Here is a 21,325-nt window from a genome sequence, read left to right as displayed (position 1 = left end):
GGATAAGAGAAATATCTCCTACTTGCCAACACACCAAGTTAGCCATTGTGAGAAACAAAATACTGGACTAAGACGGGCCTTGGCTTGATCCAGCATGGTTATACTTATACTCTAATGTATTTTTTATTAAAGAAAAATGTCCATTAGCCATTTCATAATTAATAGGTCACCTAGACTTAATGTTATTTCTGTGCCATCTGGGCCATTAGAAGGCAATCTTAAAAGATCTAGTTCTCATTATACCGTTGCATTACTTTTTTTTCTCATTTCAATTACATACCATCTTTATTCTTGAGGCAAGCTAGAGTAATATAATCCATATGTTTTTGAATTTGCTTCTGTAAGGCCTTTTCTCTAATTCCCCTGAGATGCAACACTTTAACCAAAGCTTTTAGGTCCTCTGGGTCAATAATTCTCCACCAGCCAAACTGCATTTCTGAATCAAAATATGGAGACAAAGAAGGATTTAAAATATACAAATATTCTATATGGGAAATAGGTACCCCCAAAAAACTGAGTTGTCTGAGATTAAAAGACATGGATATATGACATCAGGGAGAACTACAGGACACTGAGATCCTTGCTGTTATTGCCATTGTTGCTGCTGCCACAGAAAATAAATCAGTGGTCTGCCACAACAAACAAACTAGGTCATTTTTAAAAGGCCTAGTCTCTAACTAGAAGAAGGTGAACCAGGATTCTGTTAGAATTAGTTAGAAACACCTCTAAAAAGAAATAAAAGGATACTGACCTTCTGGGATAGGCTTTGGACTAGGATAATCAGCTGGTTTGGCTACTTCCACAAGAACTGAAGATGGTACAGAAGTTTGCTTCTCAATCTGTGGCACTGGTGACTCGCTTTTGCTTGTGGGAACACTGGGTGTCAAGAAAGAATTACCATTGCCCTCTGACAGTCCTAGGCCAGACCCCATACCGGGCAATGGAGATGAAAATGGATGGTTTGAATTGATAACACCAGTAGGCCATCCACAGAACTGAAGTCCCATTACAGGCAATCCTGTCTTCATCTGCTATACAAAAACAACAACAACAACAACAACAACCCCAATTTGAATAGTTACAACTATTTGTTATATAATAACTCCATGCAGAAAACTGCAATCAGAATAACAGAATAAGAGTGTTGGAAGGGACCTTGGAGGTCTCCTAGTCCAACCCCCTGCTTCAGGCAGGAAACCCTATACCATTTTGGACAAATGGCTGTCCAGTCTCTTCTTAAAAACCTCCAGTGTTGGAGCACCTACAACTTCTGGAGGCAGGTTGTTCCACTGATTAATTGTTCTAACTGTCAGGAAATTTCTCTTTAGTTCTAGGCTGCTTCTCTCTTTGATTAGTTTCCATCCATTGCTTTTTGTCCTGCCTTCAGGTGCTTTGGAGAATGGGTTGACCGCCCTCTTAAAAATCAGTACAGCTTTTTAGTAAGAAGATGAACTTGCAATAATTCTAAATCAATAAACACCAAGCCCCAGTATTAAGATATTAGAACAGAGAGATCCAGGTGTAAATCCCCACTTGGCTGTAGCACTCACCAAATAACCTTATATTAGTCATTCTTTTTTAGACCAACTTATTTCTTAGAGCTGCCAGCGTCTGCCATTTTGAGCTCTCAGAGAACAGATGGGATAGAAAAGTATTGACTAATAACAAGCATGTGCAAAGAGTTCCATAAACGGGCCATCCTGTGCATGGAACAGACAGCATCTGTTCTGGGAATAGAACTATGATATGCATTTTCCAGAAACATGTTTTGGGATAGGACAGGAAAGAAGGGAAATAGGGAAATAACACAGCCATTTGCAGTGGTACATGGCAACAGTAGCAACTAAGAGGAGGTAAAGGAGAAGGAAGGTGGTAGAAAGATTTGGAAAGCGATGAGTGGGCTGATCTGTTATACTTGAATTCATAATCAGAAGTCACAAGCATCAAGGAGGAATGGCACTGGAAATAGGGAGAAAGGGGGGGCTGTAATTGACGGGTTTCAAAGTATGGATTTAGCTCAATAATTAGCAGTATCACTTTAAAATATCACAAAAAATAATGCTTTCGCATAGCACAGTTGTTGACATGCAAAAATATTTGCTTTCAAATCTTTTTTGGGAAAATATTGTAGGTTTCTTTGACTCAAGATTGCCTCATTTTTGTATCCCTTGGTTTAGAAAATGCACATTTTCTAGCATATGCTTCATGTGTCCTCATTGATTATAACAGGGAAATTAACAAATAGCCTTTTTTTCTTTTCTAAAACCGTTTGAGAACTGAGTAGAACTTGCAGGCACAGTAGTGCTTTCTAAGGGATGAGTGCCGGCCAAATCTGAGAAAAGTAAATATAGGATTTCAGTGCTGAACTACTATCAGGTGGCAGGGGCCTTCTCATTTCTTGGGAGAAATGTGCAGGCATGGTTGTATCTTCTTGGAGACAAAGTCTACTAAGATGAAACAGGACACTGTGCAAAGAACTACTTCAAAGGGGTTAGCAGGGATTCCATCTCCTCCACTCTAGTTTGTAAATAGTTTGTAAGGAAACAGTATGTACACCAAAGGTACCAGCAGATAACTACATTTAACAAACTTCAGATGTAATGGACATTTCTGTCCCAATTCTCCATCTCCTTGAACTAATGTAGCCTCTGAAATCAGGACAGTTAAGATATATTACATGGCATTTACATAATTTGTATTAATTTACATAATTACACAAATAATGGGAATTACTGCATATAATGTATTTTCAGATTGAACAAATATTCAGAAATAAGACACACTCCCTCCCCTGGAATGGTTTGTTAAAAGGTTTTACTTGAATATACAACTGTCTAGATTTGGATATTACAGTAAAGTTTCACCTGTACTAATTCTGCATAGATAAATATCAAATATCCATAACTGAGTTCACACTCTATACTAAGCCATAGTTAGTTTTAAGTATGGATCGCTGAAAAAGTCACAATGGCTCAATTGACAAGTAGTCAATTATGACATAAACTGTGCTTTACAAACTATAATGACTGGTTCAACTAGAAGGATTTCAAACATTCCATTAGCCAAAACAAAACAATCATATTAGGGCTTAGTACAATGTTTGAACAAAACCACTGGATTGAATTTTGGAAGCGATTCCAATCAAGAGAAGCTGGAGGGAGAAAAGGAGAGTGATGATTAAACCAATTCCTTTCCTCCTTACAACTCCCTGCATCACCCACCCACCCCCAGCTGACCTGACCCCAAAGATCTTCACACTCATATGCCCACAACTAGTAATTAACTTTCCTCCTTTACCACAAATGGTAATCAGCATTCCTATCAATACTCCTAGCATTATCTGTACTCTTTTTTTCCCCTGTAGAAAGCACATGGGATGAAACTTCCTGTAATGGAATAAAATGCTTACCTGAAGTGGTGACAAGGCAAATGGACTTAATCCTATTGGGCTTGGTGAAGAGGCTGAACCAATAAGTGGAGATGGAACAGGTGAGGGTGATTTGGATGGAGGATGAGAATGTGGAGTGAGGGATGAAGAAGTAGTGGTAGCAGCAGCAGCTGGTGAATCTAGGTGGGTAACCGATGTGTCATCACAAGGAGTTCTGGGTAACAGGCTGAACCACTGCCTGCTCTTTTCTGTAAGAGTCTTTAACAGCTGGTCGTTTGAAATTAATGGAGAACTATAAAATTTCCCTGGCCCTGTCGCCACAGGATTAAAAAGATGACTTGGATCAGATCGTTCACTGCTGCTTTGTGATGAAGTGGCCTGGTGGCTACACAGTGAGGTTTTAGAGCTATTCTGATAGGACAATGAGCACCCATTTGCTGCGCTGCCATTGGCTTTGGGGGCCAGAATATCCGACTCGGGAGGCATTTTTGCTACTTCTAAAAGTTTGCTTAGCTTTGAGAAAGAGCCAGGCTTCTGCAGGAAGAGATTTGTGCTATCCTTCTCTTTGAGATCCTCTTTTGGATTACAATGTGTTGCATTTAAACAATTTAATTTTTCTTCAGAGGTCTCAAAAATTTCTTCTTTGATATGAATATTTTTGGCCTTTTTCAGCTTCTCTTTTTCTTTTGCAATTTCTTCCAGACCTGTATGCATAGAAAGACAGTTACTTAACTCAATTTACAGCCAAAATGGATTTGGTTTTCAGCTGTTCCAAGCGGAAGAAAACACATTCTCATCTAAAAAAAAATACTCTTTGATTTATAGAATAATTTTTTAAGGTAGGATATTCATCTAGCATAAAATCAACAATGATAACCAAAAGAATATAACCAGCATGTATGAGGCTGATCACAATTTCATTTCAAGAGATGAAACAGAAAAACAATCAAAAGCTTCCTCTTAACATCTGAACTGAAAATGTTTGACACTTCAGCCGAGGTTGCTACCAGACAGAAGAAACAGTGTTATTAAATGCATCACGCAAAAGGGATTTTATGTGGAGAAATACTTTTTTGCATGCTCTGTTATATAAACATAAGTAAACACTTCACTGCTTGTAGAAACCTGAATAAGAGAGGAAGAGCAAGAGAAATGCATATATACTATACCTTAATTTTAATGTCCTAACTTATTCCGTGGGTACTGTTCCATTTTAATGATGCAGAATATTTTTTAAAAAATAATATGAAGATACTAACTAAAATTTAACTAAAATTTCTCCAAGACTTTATTCAAGAAAAAGATAATATTCCACAGAATATTTAGAATATCAGTATCAAATATCTCTTTTACACGTAGACCCTCCCTCTAAGATAATTGAAAAGTAACTATTTAAACTCTGTTCTAAGTAGTATTCCAAATCACAAAGGTAATACTGTTGGGGAAAGACCCATATTTTCCAGAATTTCAAAATAAGGAAACGGGATTGGGTGTAGACAACAAAAGCAACATGGATTACTTCCACAAGGTGAGATATTTCCTAACCCATGGTTTAGTACCAGCAATAGGGCTTTTTTTGGTTTGGCAACAAAATTCTGACAAAACATTTTTTTATAAAAATGTTATATAAAAATTCCCATTCTGTGGCACCCATCATACTTATGCTTCATTCAAAGAGTCTCAAGGGAAATTATTTTTACTTAATTTATTTAATGTATTCTTTCCAGTGCTTAAATTGCTTATTTTTTAATTAATTATAAAGTGCCTTAAAATTAGGCATTATCCTACTATAAGATTCAAGTACCAGCATAAGAAATGTACTATTGGTTTTTGTTATCAAGCCTTTTCTCCTTTTGTGTTTTTATTAAAGGTCAGTACAATAAATTCAATAACATACATCACTCAAATAAAAGAATGTGGATGAATATATAATCAATTTATACCTATAAGTCCTCATAAAGGAAATAAAGAGGAACAGACTCTCCTAATTAAATATTTGACAAATATTCTGAAATGTAAACTCTCCAGAATTCTATTAACTGTGTTCAGAGAGCAGTTCCATTTTTTAAATAAAGAAAGCTTTCATTCTTTATCCCCACATTTTCCCACTTCTCTTTTAAGTATGTGTCAATATGCATTAACAATTTCTTCACAAAGAGCAAAAGAAAAGAGAGAATCACATAGAAAAGAACAGACAAACGGGAAGGACAGGAAGTGTTTGGTGTTTCCTCTCTCCAAATTTCAATCTCTCTAGTGACAGTGCATTTGGGGTACCTTTAGGATAGATGATAATCACCTTTAAAGGGCAGCGGGCCAGGTTTCTTGCAAGGCTGCCTATCTCTGTGGGTTCTGCCAGTCCCATTAGATTCAACAGCGTGGGCATTCTTCAACTCCCCTTGGTGAAGCAATGTCACCTTGGCATGCCTAAGAAACATCCTTTCCCTGTTACGGCACTTGCCTTATAGGACACTTTCTCCTCAGAGATTTAATTTGTTCCAGATTGTAAATTTGGGATTATCAATAGTTCACAAGGCAACATAAAAGCACATTCAGTCCTTTAGTAAGGACTTGCATACTAGCTTCTGGCTAAACGAAGACTTCGACAGAGAAAAGCATGGACATTTTTTTCAGAGTTCCCAGATCTAGCTGGGGATGCAGTGGCCCAGCGGTTAAGATGCTGGGCTTGTTGACTGAAAGGTTGGCAGTTTGAGACCACTGTGCAATGGAGTGAGCTCCCATTCTTGCCCCAGCTCCTGCCAACCAGCCTTCTGTGCACTTCAGCATATAATCATGCTGGCCACATGACCACATGAGTATTTTCGGACAACACTGGCTCCCTCAGCTAAGAAACAGAAATGAGCACCATCCCTCTAGAGTTGGACAGTTGGATGGGGGAAACCTTCACCTTTACCTTTTTAGTTCTAGCTTATTACCTTCTCCACTTTCCATGCCTTCAACAAAAATGCCCCCACATTGGGGCAAAATCCAGTATCGACGTCTGTAACGATCCTGGCCAAACATCATTGAACGTAAAGAGTGAGAAGCTTCAAATAGCTTTCTTCTGTATTGGTTTTGTTGCTGTTGTATAAAAAGAAAAATACAATGGTACGGTCATAAAGATTTTCTTCAAAGTTATGCCAATGAATGACAGACAGCTCACCAAACTTTTTGGATATTTAAGCTACTTTCAAACGATACTTTTGTTCTGTGTTTGAGAAATTGAAAGAGTCTAATTGGTGATGATGTGTCACACTGGACAAAATTAAAATAGATTGAAGGAGACAATCCATAAGCAAAGTTTGACCTTTTGCTACCAATTTCCAGAGAACAAAAGAATCAAAGATTTTCACTGCATGAAAGCAAATGAAATGTTAATAGAGTAGTGTAGCGTAGCATAGCACAGAACACAATAGAACAGAACAGAATAAACAGAGTTGGAAGGGACCTTGGAGGTCTTCTAGTCCAACCCCCTGCTCAGGCAGGAAACCCTATAGTATCATTTCACACAAATGGTTGTCCAATCTCTTCTTAAAAACTTCCAGTGTTGGAGCATTCACAACTTCTGGAGGCAAGTTGTTTCACTGATTAATTGTTCTAACTGTTAGGAAATTTCTCCTTAGTTCTAGGTTGCTTCCCTCCTTCATTAGTTTCCATCCATTGCTTCTTGTCCTGCCTTCAGATGCTTTGGAGGACAGCTTGACTCCCTCTTCTTTGTGGCAACCCCTGAGATATTGGAACACTGCTATCATGTCACCCCTAGTCCTTCTTTTCATTAAACTAGACATACCCAATTACAGCAACCATGTTTTATATGTTTTAGCCTCCATTCCCCTGATCATCTTTATTGTTCTTCTCTGCACTCTTTCCAGAGTCTGAACCACTTTTTTACATCGTGGTGACCAAAACTGGATGCAGTATTCCAAGTATAGCCTTACTAAGGCATTATAAAGTGGTATTAACACTTCATGTAATCTTGATTCTATCCCTCTGTTAATCAGCCTAGAACTGTGTTGGCTTTTTTGGCAGCTGTAGCACACTGCTGACTCATATTTAAGTGACTGTCCACTAGGACTCCAAGTTGTCTCTCACAGTTACTACTATCGAGCAAGGTACCACCTACTCTACCTGTGCATTTGGTTTTTCTTGCCTAAATGTAGAACCTTACTTTTTTCACCATTGAATTTCATTTTGTTAGATAGTACCCAATGTTCAAGTCTGTCAAGATCCTTCTATATCTTAAGCCTATCTTCTGGAGTGTTGGCTATTCCTGCCAGCTTGGTGTCATCTGAAAATTTGATGAGTTCCCCATCTATCCCTGTCATCCAAATCATTGATGAAGATGTTGAAGAGTATGGGAGCTAAAACAGAGCCTTGGGGTACCCCACTGCATACTTCCCTCCATGTAAATGCAGTTCCATTGAGGACTACACGCTGAGTGTAGTTGGTCAGCCAGTTACGAAACCATCTGGTAGTGATGCTGTCTAACACACATTTTTCTATCAGTTATCAGTTATGACATGCAGCAAAGTATGTGTATATCTATTACAACAAGCCATGCTAATCTGAGACTTTGTGGCTCTTTATATGTAACTAATGAGATATTTTATATGGCCTTGAGATAAATTATGTTTACGATAATTGAGTTGTAGACAAGGCTAGTGCTCAAGTGTCCACAGATAAAGACAAAAAGTTAAAATGCTAAATGCCATATTTTTGCTTCAGTTGAAACAAAAGGTAACAAATGTGCATTAGACCTGAGAATATGCATTGCCACCTGCCTTTCAAACTGGAGAGGCAGAGGATCAAAAATTTCAGGTAACCCTTTTCCTGATTTAACCTATTAGTTTTGTTTTATTATAATTGTTTCACTATAGATGGAACAAAAAGGTAACATTCCACCTTCAAAAAAACCATCAGCAGTTTGCACCAGTTTTACTTTGAGAAAGAAACCTATGTTATCTTGGATTCACAAAATAGTTTTGAGATTTTTGTAATCCTAGTGAGTAATATTAAAGTTTCTTTCAAGGGGGAGAAGTCCATTAGCATGTTCAAGTCTTCCAAAACACACAAAGACTACTCTGGCTCCAGAAAAGAATAAAGAGCACATTAGGATCACACAATTCAAACAATAGACCCCCAGAATAAGGCAATATGATGTGTTTTTGGAGTGCCCCTTGCAGGTTTCTGTCAGCATCAAATTAGCAGTCATTTGTCTTCTGGATATAGCCCTGGATTTCTGCCTTTTTATAATATCTCACAGATTTAAATTAACCCAGGTCCTAGAGCTTGCTTTATTTATACTTTGTGATATCTGTAGCAAATCATCTTTCCTCGTTCTTTCAACAAGACGAAATGTTGTTAAGACAATAAGGAAAGTCTGGTGAATGTGTATAAATGCTAAGAATCTAGTTAAGAACACTTTAAAAATAACTTTCATCTACCTTATACTATACCGACAGAGTAAACTTTAAATTTATAAAGGCACAGCTTACCTTAGTAAGTTTGTCAATCTGTTTCTCTAGTTCCTCAACACTTGCCGTCTGGTCCCCATCATCCTACCACCAACAAATAAAATATGGTAATGCATTATTTCCTGTATATTAATTGTGCTCATGGTTATAAAACCAAAATTTTATGAAATATGCCTCAAAAATAACAAATGCATTGCAATCATAAATATTTATTATGGGATGTGGTCCCCAAATGGTATTTTTATTCTTTACTTGTACATAGGGAGGCACAAGCATAGCAAAAGACTAATGATTTTTTTAAAACGTATTGATCTCAGCAAGGCTAGAGCAGTACATATAATGGCATTATGGCTTCATTCACACATCATGCTGAGCCATGGTTCACTTAATAGGCTGTAAGTCTTGATTCCACATAACACTAAGTCATAACAGGCAACTGCATATCACTGTAAGTCAAAAACAGAAAAACTTAATGGCAGTTTATTTTCAGCAAAGGACACAACAATAAAGACCTGCTAATGTTTTCCTCCTATGCCTATGTAGTTGGTAAATAAGAAATGTTGATATTACAATCAAACAAACTCTTGTCATAACCTCTTTAGCAATTTTCAGTCAAGGCTTTTCGTATAACACTACATTAAAGTCACACATACTTTATGAAAGTCAATATAAGTTATCTGATTTATCAGCAACACCTACCTCATCTTCACAAATATCTTTCTTTCCCTTTTTATCATCTTTGTCATCATCTTCTTCCTCATCTTCATCTGCTTGATCATCACTATAATCATCATCGTCGTCATCATAATCACTCTCCCCTCCCTTCCGTCTCCTCTTTCGGCCTGGCGTGGGAGTACCTAGTGAATGGGGTTCTTCGCCTATATCACCTCCTCCTGTGACATCTCGCTTGCCTGTTTTCTTAGCATGAATGATTCTAAGCCTTCAAACACATGGTAGACAAACAGTATTATGGAGCGTTGCTAAAATATACATATACATAGTTCCTCATATTTCACTGAGAGGAAATCATTCTCCTTTCGCATTTGAACCATTTCTGTCACATAATTTATTGCAGCTTCTGAATCAGCATTGAGAAATGTAATTTACCAACAGAACCATTTTTATTGAAGGTATAAATTTATTTGGCAAAAGCTTTAAAATTCTTTGATTTTATTTGCTAAGAATCATCAGAAACCACAAAATCTCTAGTTTTATTTAATTCTTCACCAAATATTTTAGGTCTAACGTGAATGTTACTGTATAAAATTCTGTTACAACAGCTAGGAACAGCAAAAAGATTTCCAGAACCTTTCCTCTAAGCTGAAGAAACAAATATTTAGCTGTATTATTCTTTTGGTCAATTTCCGTAACCTCTTTCCAGACACATTTTAAAAAAACAGTGCTAACTCTAACCAAAAATAATCAATCTGATGCTTGGTTGCGGATTATATGAATACAAATCACTTCTCAAGTGTCTACATATTACTTTATATGATGTCTTAGTAAGCATTAATCTTGTAGCACTCTGGTAGCAGAAACCTTAGTTTCATGTTTATGAAACAAAAGAAACTTACATACCAGTAAGTAAAGTTGTGGTAGCCCTTCATCTCTTACCCTACAAAACAAGATTCCATACAGCAGATGTTACAGCTCTAACTACCAGGAATCTAACAGGCAAATATTCTGAAACAGCCTTCAACAGCCAGGCTGCACACACCCTTTTAATATTTTGACATGTAACAGAATTTAAGGAGATATGAAAATGTGTTTTTGAAAAGGCAAGGATTTTACAAGAAAGAAAAGAAAGGAGAAAGAGTACGAATTAGGATGGCAAAAGTAGATAAATTATGATAATTGAATGCTTCTAAGTATTTTTTTTTTAGTTTCCTTTTCTTCCTTTCTTTGCCCATCCTACAAAACAGTATTCCATACAGCAAGTGGGTATGATGCAGTGAAGCTGGCTTCTTAAAAAGTAGACTGGAACTGATTTTTTTAAAAAAAACCTTAACTGGAGGATGTTTATCAGACTAATTTAAGAAAGATAAAAGGATGACTTAAAATGTTTAACTATCCTCAGTAAGCTCTTCTTTTAAAGCAAAAAATGAAGTTTACTTTTAATGTTCTAATTTGCAAATAATTAAATGCCCACTGCTTGACCAAGGACACATAAGGCTGAAATTTTATACCACAACATATGCCTTAAGTAAAAGGATAGACATCTCTAGATTAAATATCTGCACCAGTATTACAATCATTAAAAAATAATTAATGATGCATTTTGTGCTTGCACCCTGACAAAGCTGCTACAGCATCCTATTCTAAAATATTATAGTTCAGCATAAGTAGTACTAGAATAAATCAGCCATCTTGGTGAAGATAATGAAAACATTAACAGAAAAATTAAAAACATAAATGTAAAACTTACATCGATAATCATAGAGTCTGGCATAAAGTGCCACTTGATTTTGATTTTCTTCCCAGAGATTTTCTACTGATTTATTGCCATGTTTAAACAACCTCTACTGCTGCTAGTCAATATATTTTATACTTTTCTCTACATTCAACTAACAAGAGTAAACTAAAAAGACAGTTCTGGCAGTATGCAATTACTTTCACTTGCCCTTCCTAACCCCCAGTAAAGTAATTGTTTGTCTCTCAATCATTTACTTAGAAGGTTGAAGTCACAGCATCAACAAAAACAGCAAACAGCTGGCCTGATGTTTTCAACATGAATAAGCTACACGTTTCTTGTATCTTTGGCAAGGTACAGCAGTTTTTTAAAAAAATCACATAATGTCTCTCTTTAATATATTTATTTTAGATCATTATCACTCCAAATAGGATAGGGCTGTATTTTACCATTAAAAAAATAACACAACCCAGTAATGAGACCTTTCTAACTAAGGGGAAGCATCTTATGATAGCATAGAAACACAAGATTGGACTTTGGCCAAAAGCATTGAATTAAAATGTTTAGTTGGGCAATACAACTAAATGGATGAACATGGCAAAGTCAACATTCTTAGTTTAATCATCTATACAAGCAATCTTAGATTTTGGGGGAAGAAACAGGGACACAGCAAATGAACTTTGGGAGGGCAGGCAGAATAAAATTATAATGTAACCTTTTCACACTCAAGAGATCATGAAAATACATGCTTAAGTAAGTCTGATGGAAAAGAAAAAGAAAAGTAAATATGAATAATCTTGCCTTCTACTAATTAGGTGCATTTTATGCCTATTGTGAATAATACTTAATAAAACCTTTATCATCTTCTACAGCTAAGGATGATACACATCATATACAAATCTGAAGGAAGAGGACCTGAACACATGCTTTCTTAAGATTGACCAATGAAATACTTTACTCTGTGAGACTTGATGCAAAATGAAATGAACCCTCAGCTCATCCTCATGATAATAATGAATGGCTAGTGAAAGAGAAATAGTGGCATCATACAAGGTGAGAATTGGGAGTGAGAATGAGAAGCTGAAAGTCACAAAGGAAAGGTTTAGAAAAGTAAAAATTGCCAGGTTTTTTTTTTGTAGAGCTAAATAAAAGAAGAGAAGCAGTTATGCCCCTCAAATCTAGTACTGTACTTACATTTGTTGGAAGAACAGTTAAGAGAAGACTGAATTCCCCCCTAGGTGAGAAGCCTCCTTGCATAAGGGATTGCAGGGCAACTTCAAATGTTAATTAGCCCATGGTTAGGGTGATTTAGTACAGTTTTTATAGGAATTAAGGATTACAAAGGCTCCCAGTTATACTCATGAACACGGTATGAATTTAACAGAAATTCACAATCAAGATCTTTTTCTTCCTGTAATTTGATTTAAACCTCTTTTTTATTTCTTCTATCTCCCTCCTGTAGCTCTCCTTTACTTCTTCTTTCTTCAGAGGTGCATTAAAATGAGTGAAGGAGAAATAGGATTAGAAACACAAGCACTGTAAGAATTCCTTGATTTGCTAAACAAGAAAGCAAAGTGACTAAAGAAAAGAAAGTGGAGCTTGGCTATGCATAGCACAGGGCTATACAGCCCTCTTTTGATTTACAATTATTTTCCCTTCAAATTCTATGGTAGACTGAGCTATTATACTTGCTGTATGGAATTTTGTTTTGTGCAATGGAAAATATAGCATCCTTAAAAACATGAGTATTTGTTTTGTGGCAAACGAAACTACCTCAATAATGGCAAGTATTCCCCAGATATACCATAGGAAATACTTAAAATTATAGGACAAACTTTGAGGTATTTTTAACCAATTACCTAAATAATTTGCAATTCTAAAGATGATCAGAACGAAACAACTTGTCCCTATAAATCCTCTTTCAGAAATAAAAATACAGAATTGTTCCAATCAGATTTTACTAGTGCTGAAAAACCCACGCCAATTTATTAACTCCACAAACCTTCAAGCGAGAAACAAATTTCTTACAAGTACCACAGTATGGCTTTCTTCCAATTTGAGTCTTTCTAATTCACTACTTTTTTTTTTCTTCAATGGACTATCAAAAAATAAGTTACATGCTTTACAAAATTAATTTCCCATTTTAATTAAACAAATGAAATTTACTACTTTATTTTACATTGCATGGGATTTGTCTTTGCAAATAAGCCACATAACAAATTAAACAGAAATGGTATGTGCTGGAATATTTTAGAGAAGTATCACTTACTTCCGAAGTTTGCCTTCAACCATCCACTTATCTCTTCTTAAATTGGACATATAATCTATATTCTTTTCTATTTCACTGTCAAAGCAGAAAACATTCATTATCAGGCACAATTTATTACATGACATATTCCAAATATATTTAGTATCTGAGAAAATATTTTGTTACCCAAATTTATGCGCTACCTATTCAAACTAGTATGAGTCAAGAATAAATAAAATAGTCAGCTTAATGATGACAAATAAGCACAATTATTTCATGGAATGTTGTTGGAGAACCTGTTTTGTTTTTGGGTTTTTTTTTTTAAATGATAGCTAACTCTGTTGGTACAGAGGTCCATTTAGAAGTTCAAACCTATTACTGATCATTTTATTAGCTTCACCAGAAGCATCCACAGAGAAAATTCTTACCTTATAACACTTTTGCTACAGGCTAATTCATTAACAAGGAAAGCAAGCACAGATGCTTTCTGAGCTGGTGTGTGCGCCTGAAAAGCTTTGGTTTTCAAACTCTCGGTGAGTTCAGTTTGCCCACAGTGACCTTCCATAAATATCTGCAGGATTTCAGACACATTGTCTCTGTTGATGCCCACATTCAACAAATGATCCCCGAGAATTGTTTTGGCCTAGAGAAAAAAGTCTGCTTGTAAATAATTGCACTTTGCGCACAGTAATGACAGCACATATGTAATACAGCTTTCTGTTATTTGATAACAAAGAGAAAACAAAAACCAAAACCAGACAAAATACAAGCCATAAACCAGAGGCATGACTATCTATTAGTTTGGAACCTATTACTATTTTATTTTTGCTGCCAGCACTCACAGAACCAATATACTATCTTTAATTTTTTAAACATTTATTTATATTGAAATATACAGTATATTTATATTGAGACTTAAAAGACCTTTCCTAAGCAACTTCCTGTCTTAACTGTGAGATCTCGCACAGAAAGGTAGATTCAAGGCCCCTAAACTAATTTTAAGAAAAAAGACATTCAAAGAAATCTAGAGTAAAATAAAATTTGGGAATTACCTGGGGAGGTAGGCAGATGTTTGGAGACCAACATTGGGAAATAATCTAAATATGCTGAAACTAAAAGCAACAGACTTATAAAATGGTATCTGGCGAGGACAGATTTGAAAAGCTAAATAGTCCTCACCGTTATTTAAGTCCAGATATAAAAGCAGACATTACTATTAAGTGTTAATAAATGTTAAACAACAAACTAAGATTTGTTATACTCCAAATGTGTATGAAATACAGCATCCCATCTAAGTTCTGTTCAGTCCCTTCATAGCTAACTGAGAGATACTGGAGTTCTAATTGCATTTAGCATCAGCTAATGGACAGAGAAAAATTGGGATATGTGGGGAAGAGTGTAATAACATTTATATGTGGGTCTTAAGACATGGTTGATTCTCTAACAGAATAACAGAGCTGGAAGGGACCTAGTCCAACCCTCTGCTCAAGCAGGAAACCCCATATCAAATCCCTAGTCAATGTGGTCAATGGTATAGGATAATAGGAACTGCATCTCAACAAATAGAAACGTATTCAGTTATGTCAATGGTGGCGAACCTATGGCACGGATGCCAGAGGCGGCACTCAGAGCCCTCTCTGTGGGCACGTGCGCCGTCGCCCCAGTCCTAGGCCTTCAGCTGGGTTTTATAAAACCTTTTCGCTTTAGGCCTCCGCCGTCGTGTGGGGGAAAAAAAGGTTCAATCAGTCAATTTCAACTTCTCGTGGGAAAAAAAAAGATCTTGCAAAATTGGAATTGATTGATTGAACTTTTTAGTCCCACCCAGTCTGCTGTTACCACCGCAGCCATGCCCACCCAATGGGTCACGCCCACCCAATGGGCCACACCCACCCGGCACTCGACGATGCATAAGTGGGTTTTGGGTTGCAGTTTGGGCACTCAGTCTCTAAAAGGTTCCCCATCACTGAGTTATGTGATACAATCCATTAGGGACACTTAATGTACTACCAACTGAATATTTGTCCATGATACTGTAAAATATTATCATAAGATCAAGGATAGTGTAAGAGTACTCATTACCTTGTATCCTGTTATTAGTCCTGGATCACAAATTGCAGCCGAGAGCAACCTCACTAGCAGATCTTGTATTTCTCCCATGCTGTCTCCTATGTTCAACAATCCCTCTTGCAGAACATTTAAACTTGGGACATCCAGATTCACATCAAAGCCAAGAACTTTGCCAAAGTTGCTGAGGAACTGTACCACCATGAGACAATCTGAAAATGTACTTCCTGAGAGAACCAGGCCTGGAATGCGAGGCAACTCTGGCAAGGGCTAAAAAAAGAGAGAGAAAGAACACATTTTTTGCATCCTATAGTGCTGATCTTTGGCAAACTATTTCCAAGAAATGTAGCCAGCATCAAAAGGTTTGTACATTTTGAAGTGAATAAGGCAGACTGTCCGGCCTGCAAAAGAATTGGTTGTGCAAGTGTTTCAAACGAGCATTCCAATCAAAATGAATACTCAGAACTCTAGATTTGCTCGTTAGACTTCCTTCCCAAATTCAAAACAGATGAAACAGCGAAAGACATTTCTAACCACAAACAGGGTATCAATGATTTGTGCATAAATGGTTTGAAGCTTCATTTATTGATAGGGATCATATTCTAGAAAACATTAAGTTTTCTCTGAAGAAAAAAAATGGGAACCCTCAACATTTATAATCTAGTTATTATGAAGGCTCAGGTTACCCATAAGTTGCTGCTAAATGATTATGTTTGACTTTGGCAGAAGGAGGCAATTATTAAATAGACCAAGAATAAATATAACAATTTGATTTAGTTAAATTTAACATTTGATCAAATCAAATCTAGCTTTTATTCTGGCTCCAGCATGATACTCAAAGGCTAAGTGTGATTTTTAAACCCAGAAAGGTTGCACAAGCCTATCTGAGCTAAAGCTGCAGCTGGCAAGGTACCTATTCTCAACAGTGAGAAACTGGTGAAGCGGGCACAGCAGCGCCTGCATTTTCTGGGCCGCATGAGAAAAGCACATCTTCCTTCCCCTGTCCTGACCACTTTCTACAGGGGGACGATCGAGAGCATCCTGTCATACAGCATCACAGTCTGGTTTGGAGGCAACACTGCTTCAGACAGGAAGGCGGTGCAGAGAGTGGTGAGAATGGCCCAAAAGATCATTGGCAGTTCCCTCTCTCCCATCCAGGACATAGCACAGAAGCGCTGCTTGAGCAGGGTCCGTAAGATTATCTGGGACTCTACACATCCTCTTCACGACCTGTTTTCCTTGTTACCTTCTGGGAGGAGGCTTCGTGGGATCCGAAACAGAACATCCAGATTCAGCCAGAGTTTCATTCCATACAGCATTAACCTTGCGAACTCTCAAGCTTCCTCCTTCCATTATATATTCAAGATGGACGGTATTTAATATTTATTTGCTACGTATATGTAGGGATGTGGGTTTATACATATGTTGTTCATAGTATGTTTAGGTGTGTGTCATGTATGTGTTTCACTTTGAGAGCGGGCAACTAAATTTCATTTTTGATGTGTGCCATTGTGCCCACAGTATAAAAATGACAATACAGGTTATGTTATGTTATCTTATCTTATCTTATTAACTAGCTGTGCTCAGAAATATCGTAAAACATTTTCTTTGTGCTTGGCTTTCACCTAAAAATGTCTATTTACCTCCTTTAGTTGTGAAAATGAAGTACATGAGAAAACAAGTAGGCCATAATCTATTCAGTTGCTTTGTAAGGAGACATAAATTCAATAATAATTATTAAAATACATTTGGCTACATGCTATTTCTGACTATTATACACCTATTTCTTACTATCTTACACCCTCCTTGCAGAATTTTGGCAACAAGTCTAACCTTTTGTTTGAACAGGAAATTAGACCAGCAATCACACAAGGCACCCAGGCATGGAGCTAAAGCAATACTCCCACACATGTCTTTAATAGAAGAGTTTTTATACTGAAAAGGGAAAATAACTAAGCTTCTGGAATAACGCTAGAACAACACTCATTGCATTTTCCTAAAATGTTAATGAAGAAAATAAAGAACAAATACTAGGTCCAGTGTATTCTAGCAATAGCAACCAAAATTTGATTATTAAATAGTTATTCCTGATTACTCTTAAGATAAAATATTTACACTTTGTTGTCCATTTCACTCAGCAATAAGCCCATCTGAAGTCTAAAACAAAACAGAGCTGGTCTATGTTGTGGGTAGAAGCAGAAAAGAGAAATCATCAATGGGTTTGACCATATTGGTCTTTTGTTTTAACCTACACAAGCCCTCTTTACGACATGCTTAGTGTGCAAATGTTAATAATATCTAATGCAGTATGGTACCCTGCTATAAACATTCTATTATGGACTATTGCAGACTGTATTCACTTTATGATAACCGCCAGTTTAAAACTGCAAGGTACGTTTTGGACCAAAGTCAGATAAAAGATTAAAAATAATATTAATTTTCACCCATCACCTCTTATTGAATAGCACCTGAAATCAAACTGACCTAGACAGATGGGAAAAAGCTAATTTTCAAATTATATTCCATTGTAGTTTGTGTTCTGAGGAACAGTGACTTTCTCTAACGAAAAACGTTTTCCTTCTGCATCCTGCAAAATATAACTATGTACCATGGAACTGGTGGTGCAAAAAAATTCTGAGAAGCTATGAGTGTAAGAACTATGCTGGACCAGATGAAAAAAATGTTCTTTTGCCTTGAAAGGAGGCAACCAAATGCCTCTCAGAATTCCCAAGCAGAGTATAAAGGCAAGAGAATAAAGAGGCATACTGGAAACTAGCCGAGAGAGTTTGAACAAATAGCTCAAACATTAAAATGTTGACTACTAGTTAAAGAAAAACAAAAGGAAGCATACAACATCCCAGTGTGGATACCGGATAGCTTTAGTGTGGATACCGGTCATCCTGAAACACTGATATAATATTATCAAGCAATCTAAAGTAAAATGGACATAATTTTAAAAGGCAATAAAGTAAAAAAGAAAGTGCTACAACAATAAGAGAGGAAGGAAGGATAAGCAGTAAGGAAATGAAAGGTAAATTTACATGATTCTGATTACCTTCTGGTCTGCTAAGCACATATCTTCATTAGGCTTCTTTAGCTCCTTAGCTATTTCTAATTCTAATCTTCGCTGTTCCAGTTTTCGTTGTTTGTTTAATCTCTTTTCATCACGTTTTTCTTGTTTTAACCGCTCTTTCTCCTTAAGTAGCACAGGACAGATAAAAAAGAATTAAACCCCATATAGTCCACTTACAAAGGAACAATTCAACAATTTGAAAAGCAGTGGTTACATAATCTTAAATCATCATTCCAGCAATTAAAACATTTAGGTTAAGGGGGGAGGGGAACACCTGAATTTTAAATACACAAAAGACCAAATCTTGCAAGTGAGATCTGCCATAGTCGTTTCTGCAGGAAGATGCTACTTAATCAGTCGGCTCTGGAGTCTTATTTTCAAGAGCACGAATGAATTCTGTACTGTGAGAATACAAACAAGAGCTGCACTACATATAAATGCACAGAAAACCCTTAGGCTTAATTGAGGCAGAGTTTCTAGAGGCAGCAGCATGATGCATCCTCTTAAACATCCCTACTTTTAAATGAATTGCTATGTGACAGAGTGTGAATCCATCTGATTCAGTACCAAATGCACATTCAAGGTCAAGGCATGTTGGAATTCTGACATCTGCTGAAAGATTGGTTCCAACTTCACAGGAAACGGCAGGGAGACATATGTATGCAAACACCCCTCCCTCCCCCAAAACACACAACAGCAAACAAAAGTACTAATAGAGAAGTTCTAATTTCCAGTTAGAAGAGAACACAGGATCCAAGCCGCCATTTTCATTCCCTTTGTTTCCCAGATAAAAAAATATTATCCCAGCATGATGTATATTACCTTACTGGTATACTTCTTTTCTTTTAAATCTGAAACCACCTGTAACTATTTGTACAGTATTTTCAATTGTAATGGTATGTGGGAATGACCTTGGGAGGCAGTTGGAAGAGCCACAGGCCAGACAAACTATCCGGTACAGTAAAAATAAAATCTTGAGTTCGCAGATGAAACGGGGGCATGGCAAAGGTCTCAGAAGGAAGCCACCCTAGTTTCTTAAACAGTAAAGGTGGGGCGGGGGAAAGAGATGCCCTTTCAGACTTGCAAGGTTCTATTAATGTAACCTTACAATAAAGTAGAACTAGTAGTTCTGGGTGTGCTTCTTATCTGGGTTACCTTGCAAGGCTGACATCAACAGAAGAAAGGCCCTGAATTGAAAACAGAGAAGCGTGGAAGCAAGAGGACTCTCCTAGTAATAAGGCCAAAGGATGACTTCTCCTTAACGATGCTGCAGTTGATTATGATGACCAAGCCCTGCCTGCCTGCCTCTGGGCAGCAAGAGGAACCAATCAAAACACTGTTGATTGCAAATTTGCACTGAAGTGGACACATAGGCAAAAATTTGGCACATATAGCACAGGAGAGAGCCTGGCACTCCCACAATGCCTGCTGTCGCCCAGCGACGGCAAATAATCCAGATTCTCAGAAACCTCCTCAGAATAGGATTCTTTATCCCCAACACACATGCTCTGGGAGTTGTGTGCATCCACCTATCTTTCTCCTGCCTCATTTCTTGGACTAACTTCCACCTTGCAAAGGGAGAGATCAAGCAAAAAAAAAGAAAAGAGGCTCAATTTGTTCTTATTTTGGGTCTGAGTTTTGTGTGGTAGGCCACACTGTCAGTCTGTGATAGCTCAGTAGATCAGTGGTTCTCAACCTGTGGGTCGGGACCCCATTTGGGGTCGATCGACCATTTCATGGGGGTCGCCAAGCAAGGCTGTCCACCATATTTTTGTCCGCCATTTTTTTTGTCCGCCATTTTGTTCCCCTTTTCCGGCGGGTGCCTTACCTCCCTTGGGCTGGGCCAGCTGGTGGTCGGCCTGCTCCGTCTCTGCCGCTTGCCAGCTACGCCTCGGCCGGCGCAGGGGGCGGAACCACACATGCGCGGCGCTCCCGGGCAGNGAAAGTCCTCGACTTACGACTGGTTGGGTAGTCCTTGACTTACGACAGGTTTAGTCCTTGACTTACGACAGGTTTAGTCCTTGACTTACGACAGGTTTAGTCCTCGACTTACGACCGGTTGGGGTCGCAGCATTAAAAAGGTTGAGAACCACTGCAGTAGATAGTTAGATCTAAGTGATCATGTAACCAATACAGTGTTGATAAAGCAGGCAGTTTATAGGTTTTAACACCTAATAAAAATGGAAGATCCTGAATATATTGATTTAGGTGTTAAAAATCCACCTACTGAAGACATCAATCCTATGCTTGTCCATTCAGAAATAAACTTCACTGATTTCAGCAGGATTTCTCATCAATTCAAAGTATATCAGACTGAATCTAAATATCGTTGCCAATGAATGATTGCTCTGTTTAGCAATGGTTTGAAGTTCTGAGGTACCTGAAAAAATAATTTCATGACCAATCTTTGAAATTATGACCGTTAGTGTTTCCTTGGTCACATAATCGCGATTCGGGTACCTTATAACCAGCATGAATTTATGACTCTCACAGTGTCCTGAAGTCACATGATTACCATTTGTGACCTGCACTGCTGACTTCCAAACAGCAAAATCAATGGAGAAGTTCGCAGTAAAATCACAACTCATGGTCATGTGATGTGTGCCTTAATGACCACAGGTGATTTGCTTAATGACCACAATAGGACTGGTGTTAAGTCTGGTGCGGTCAC

At 37.4% G+C, this 21,325-nt stretch overlaps 1 protein-coding gene across 1 annotated transcript in view; it reads right to left on the bottom strand.

Annotated features, from left to right (window-relative positions):
- Positions 1 to 21,325, bottom strand: part of BAZ2B (bromodomain adjacent to zinc finger domain 2B) — a 128,548-nt gene that overhangs the window by 15,599 nt on the left and 91,624 nt on the right. The window contains exons 21-30 of the mRNA XM_029283922.1: positions 18,637 to 18,777; positions 15,597 to 15,851; positions 13,946 to 14,160; positions 13,539 to 13,613; positions 9,559 to 9,799; positions 8,881 to 8,943; positions 6,322 to 6,466; positions 3,410 to 4,092; positions 752 to 1,031; positions 281 to 436 (exon numbers count right to left, since the gene is read on the bottom strand). Of these exons, the coding sequence (XP_029139755.1) occupies positions 281 to 436; positions 752 to 1,031; positions 3,410 to 4,092; positions 6,322 to 6,466; positions 8,881 to 8,943; positions 9,559 to 9,799; positions 13,539 to 13,613; positions 13,946 to 14,160; positions 15,597 to 15,851; positions 18,637 to 18,777 (2,254 nt within the window). The remainder of the gene's footprint in view (positions 1 to 280; positions 437 to 751; positions 1,032 to 3,409; positions 4,093 to 6,321; positions 6,467 to 8,880; positions 8,944 to 9,558; positions 9,800 to 13,538; positions 13,614 to 13,945; positions 14,161 to 15,596; positions 15,852 to 18,636; positions 18,778 to 21,325) is intronic.

Source organism: Protobothrops mucrosquamatus, unplaced genomic scaffold, assembly GCF_001527695.2.
Source record: "Protobothrops mucrosquamatus isolate PMUCROS unplaced genomic scaffold, P.Mucros_1.0 scaffold279, whole genome shotgun sequence".
Taxonomy (NCBI): Eukaryota; Metazoa; Chordata; class Lepidosauria; order Squamata; family Viperidae; genus Protobothrops; species Protobothrops mucrosquamatus.
Note: the sequence above shows the minus strand (reverse complement) of the source record. Positions and strands in the feature narration are given on the sequence as shown.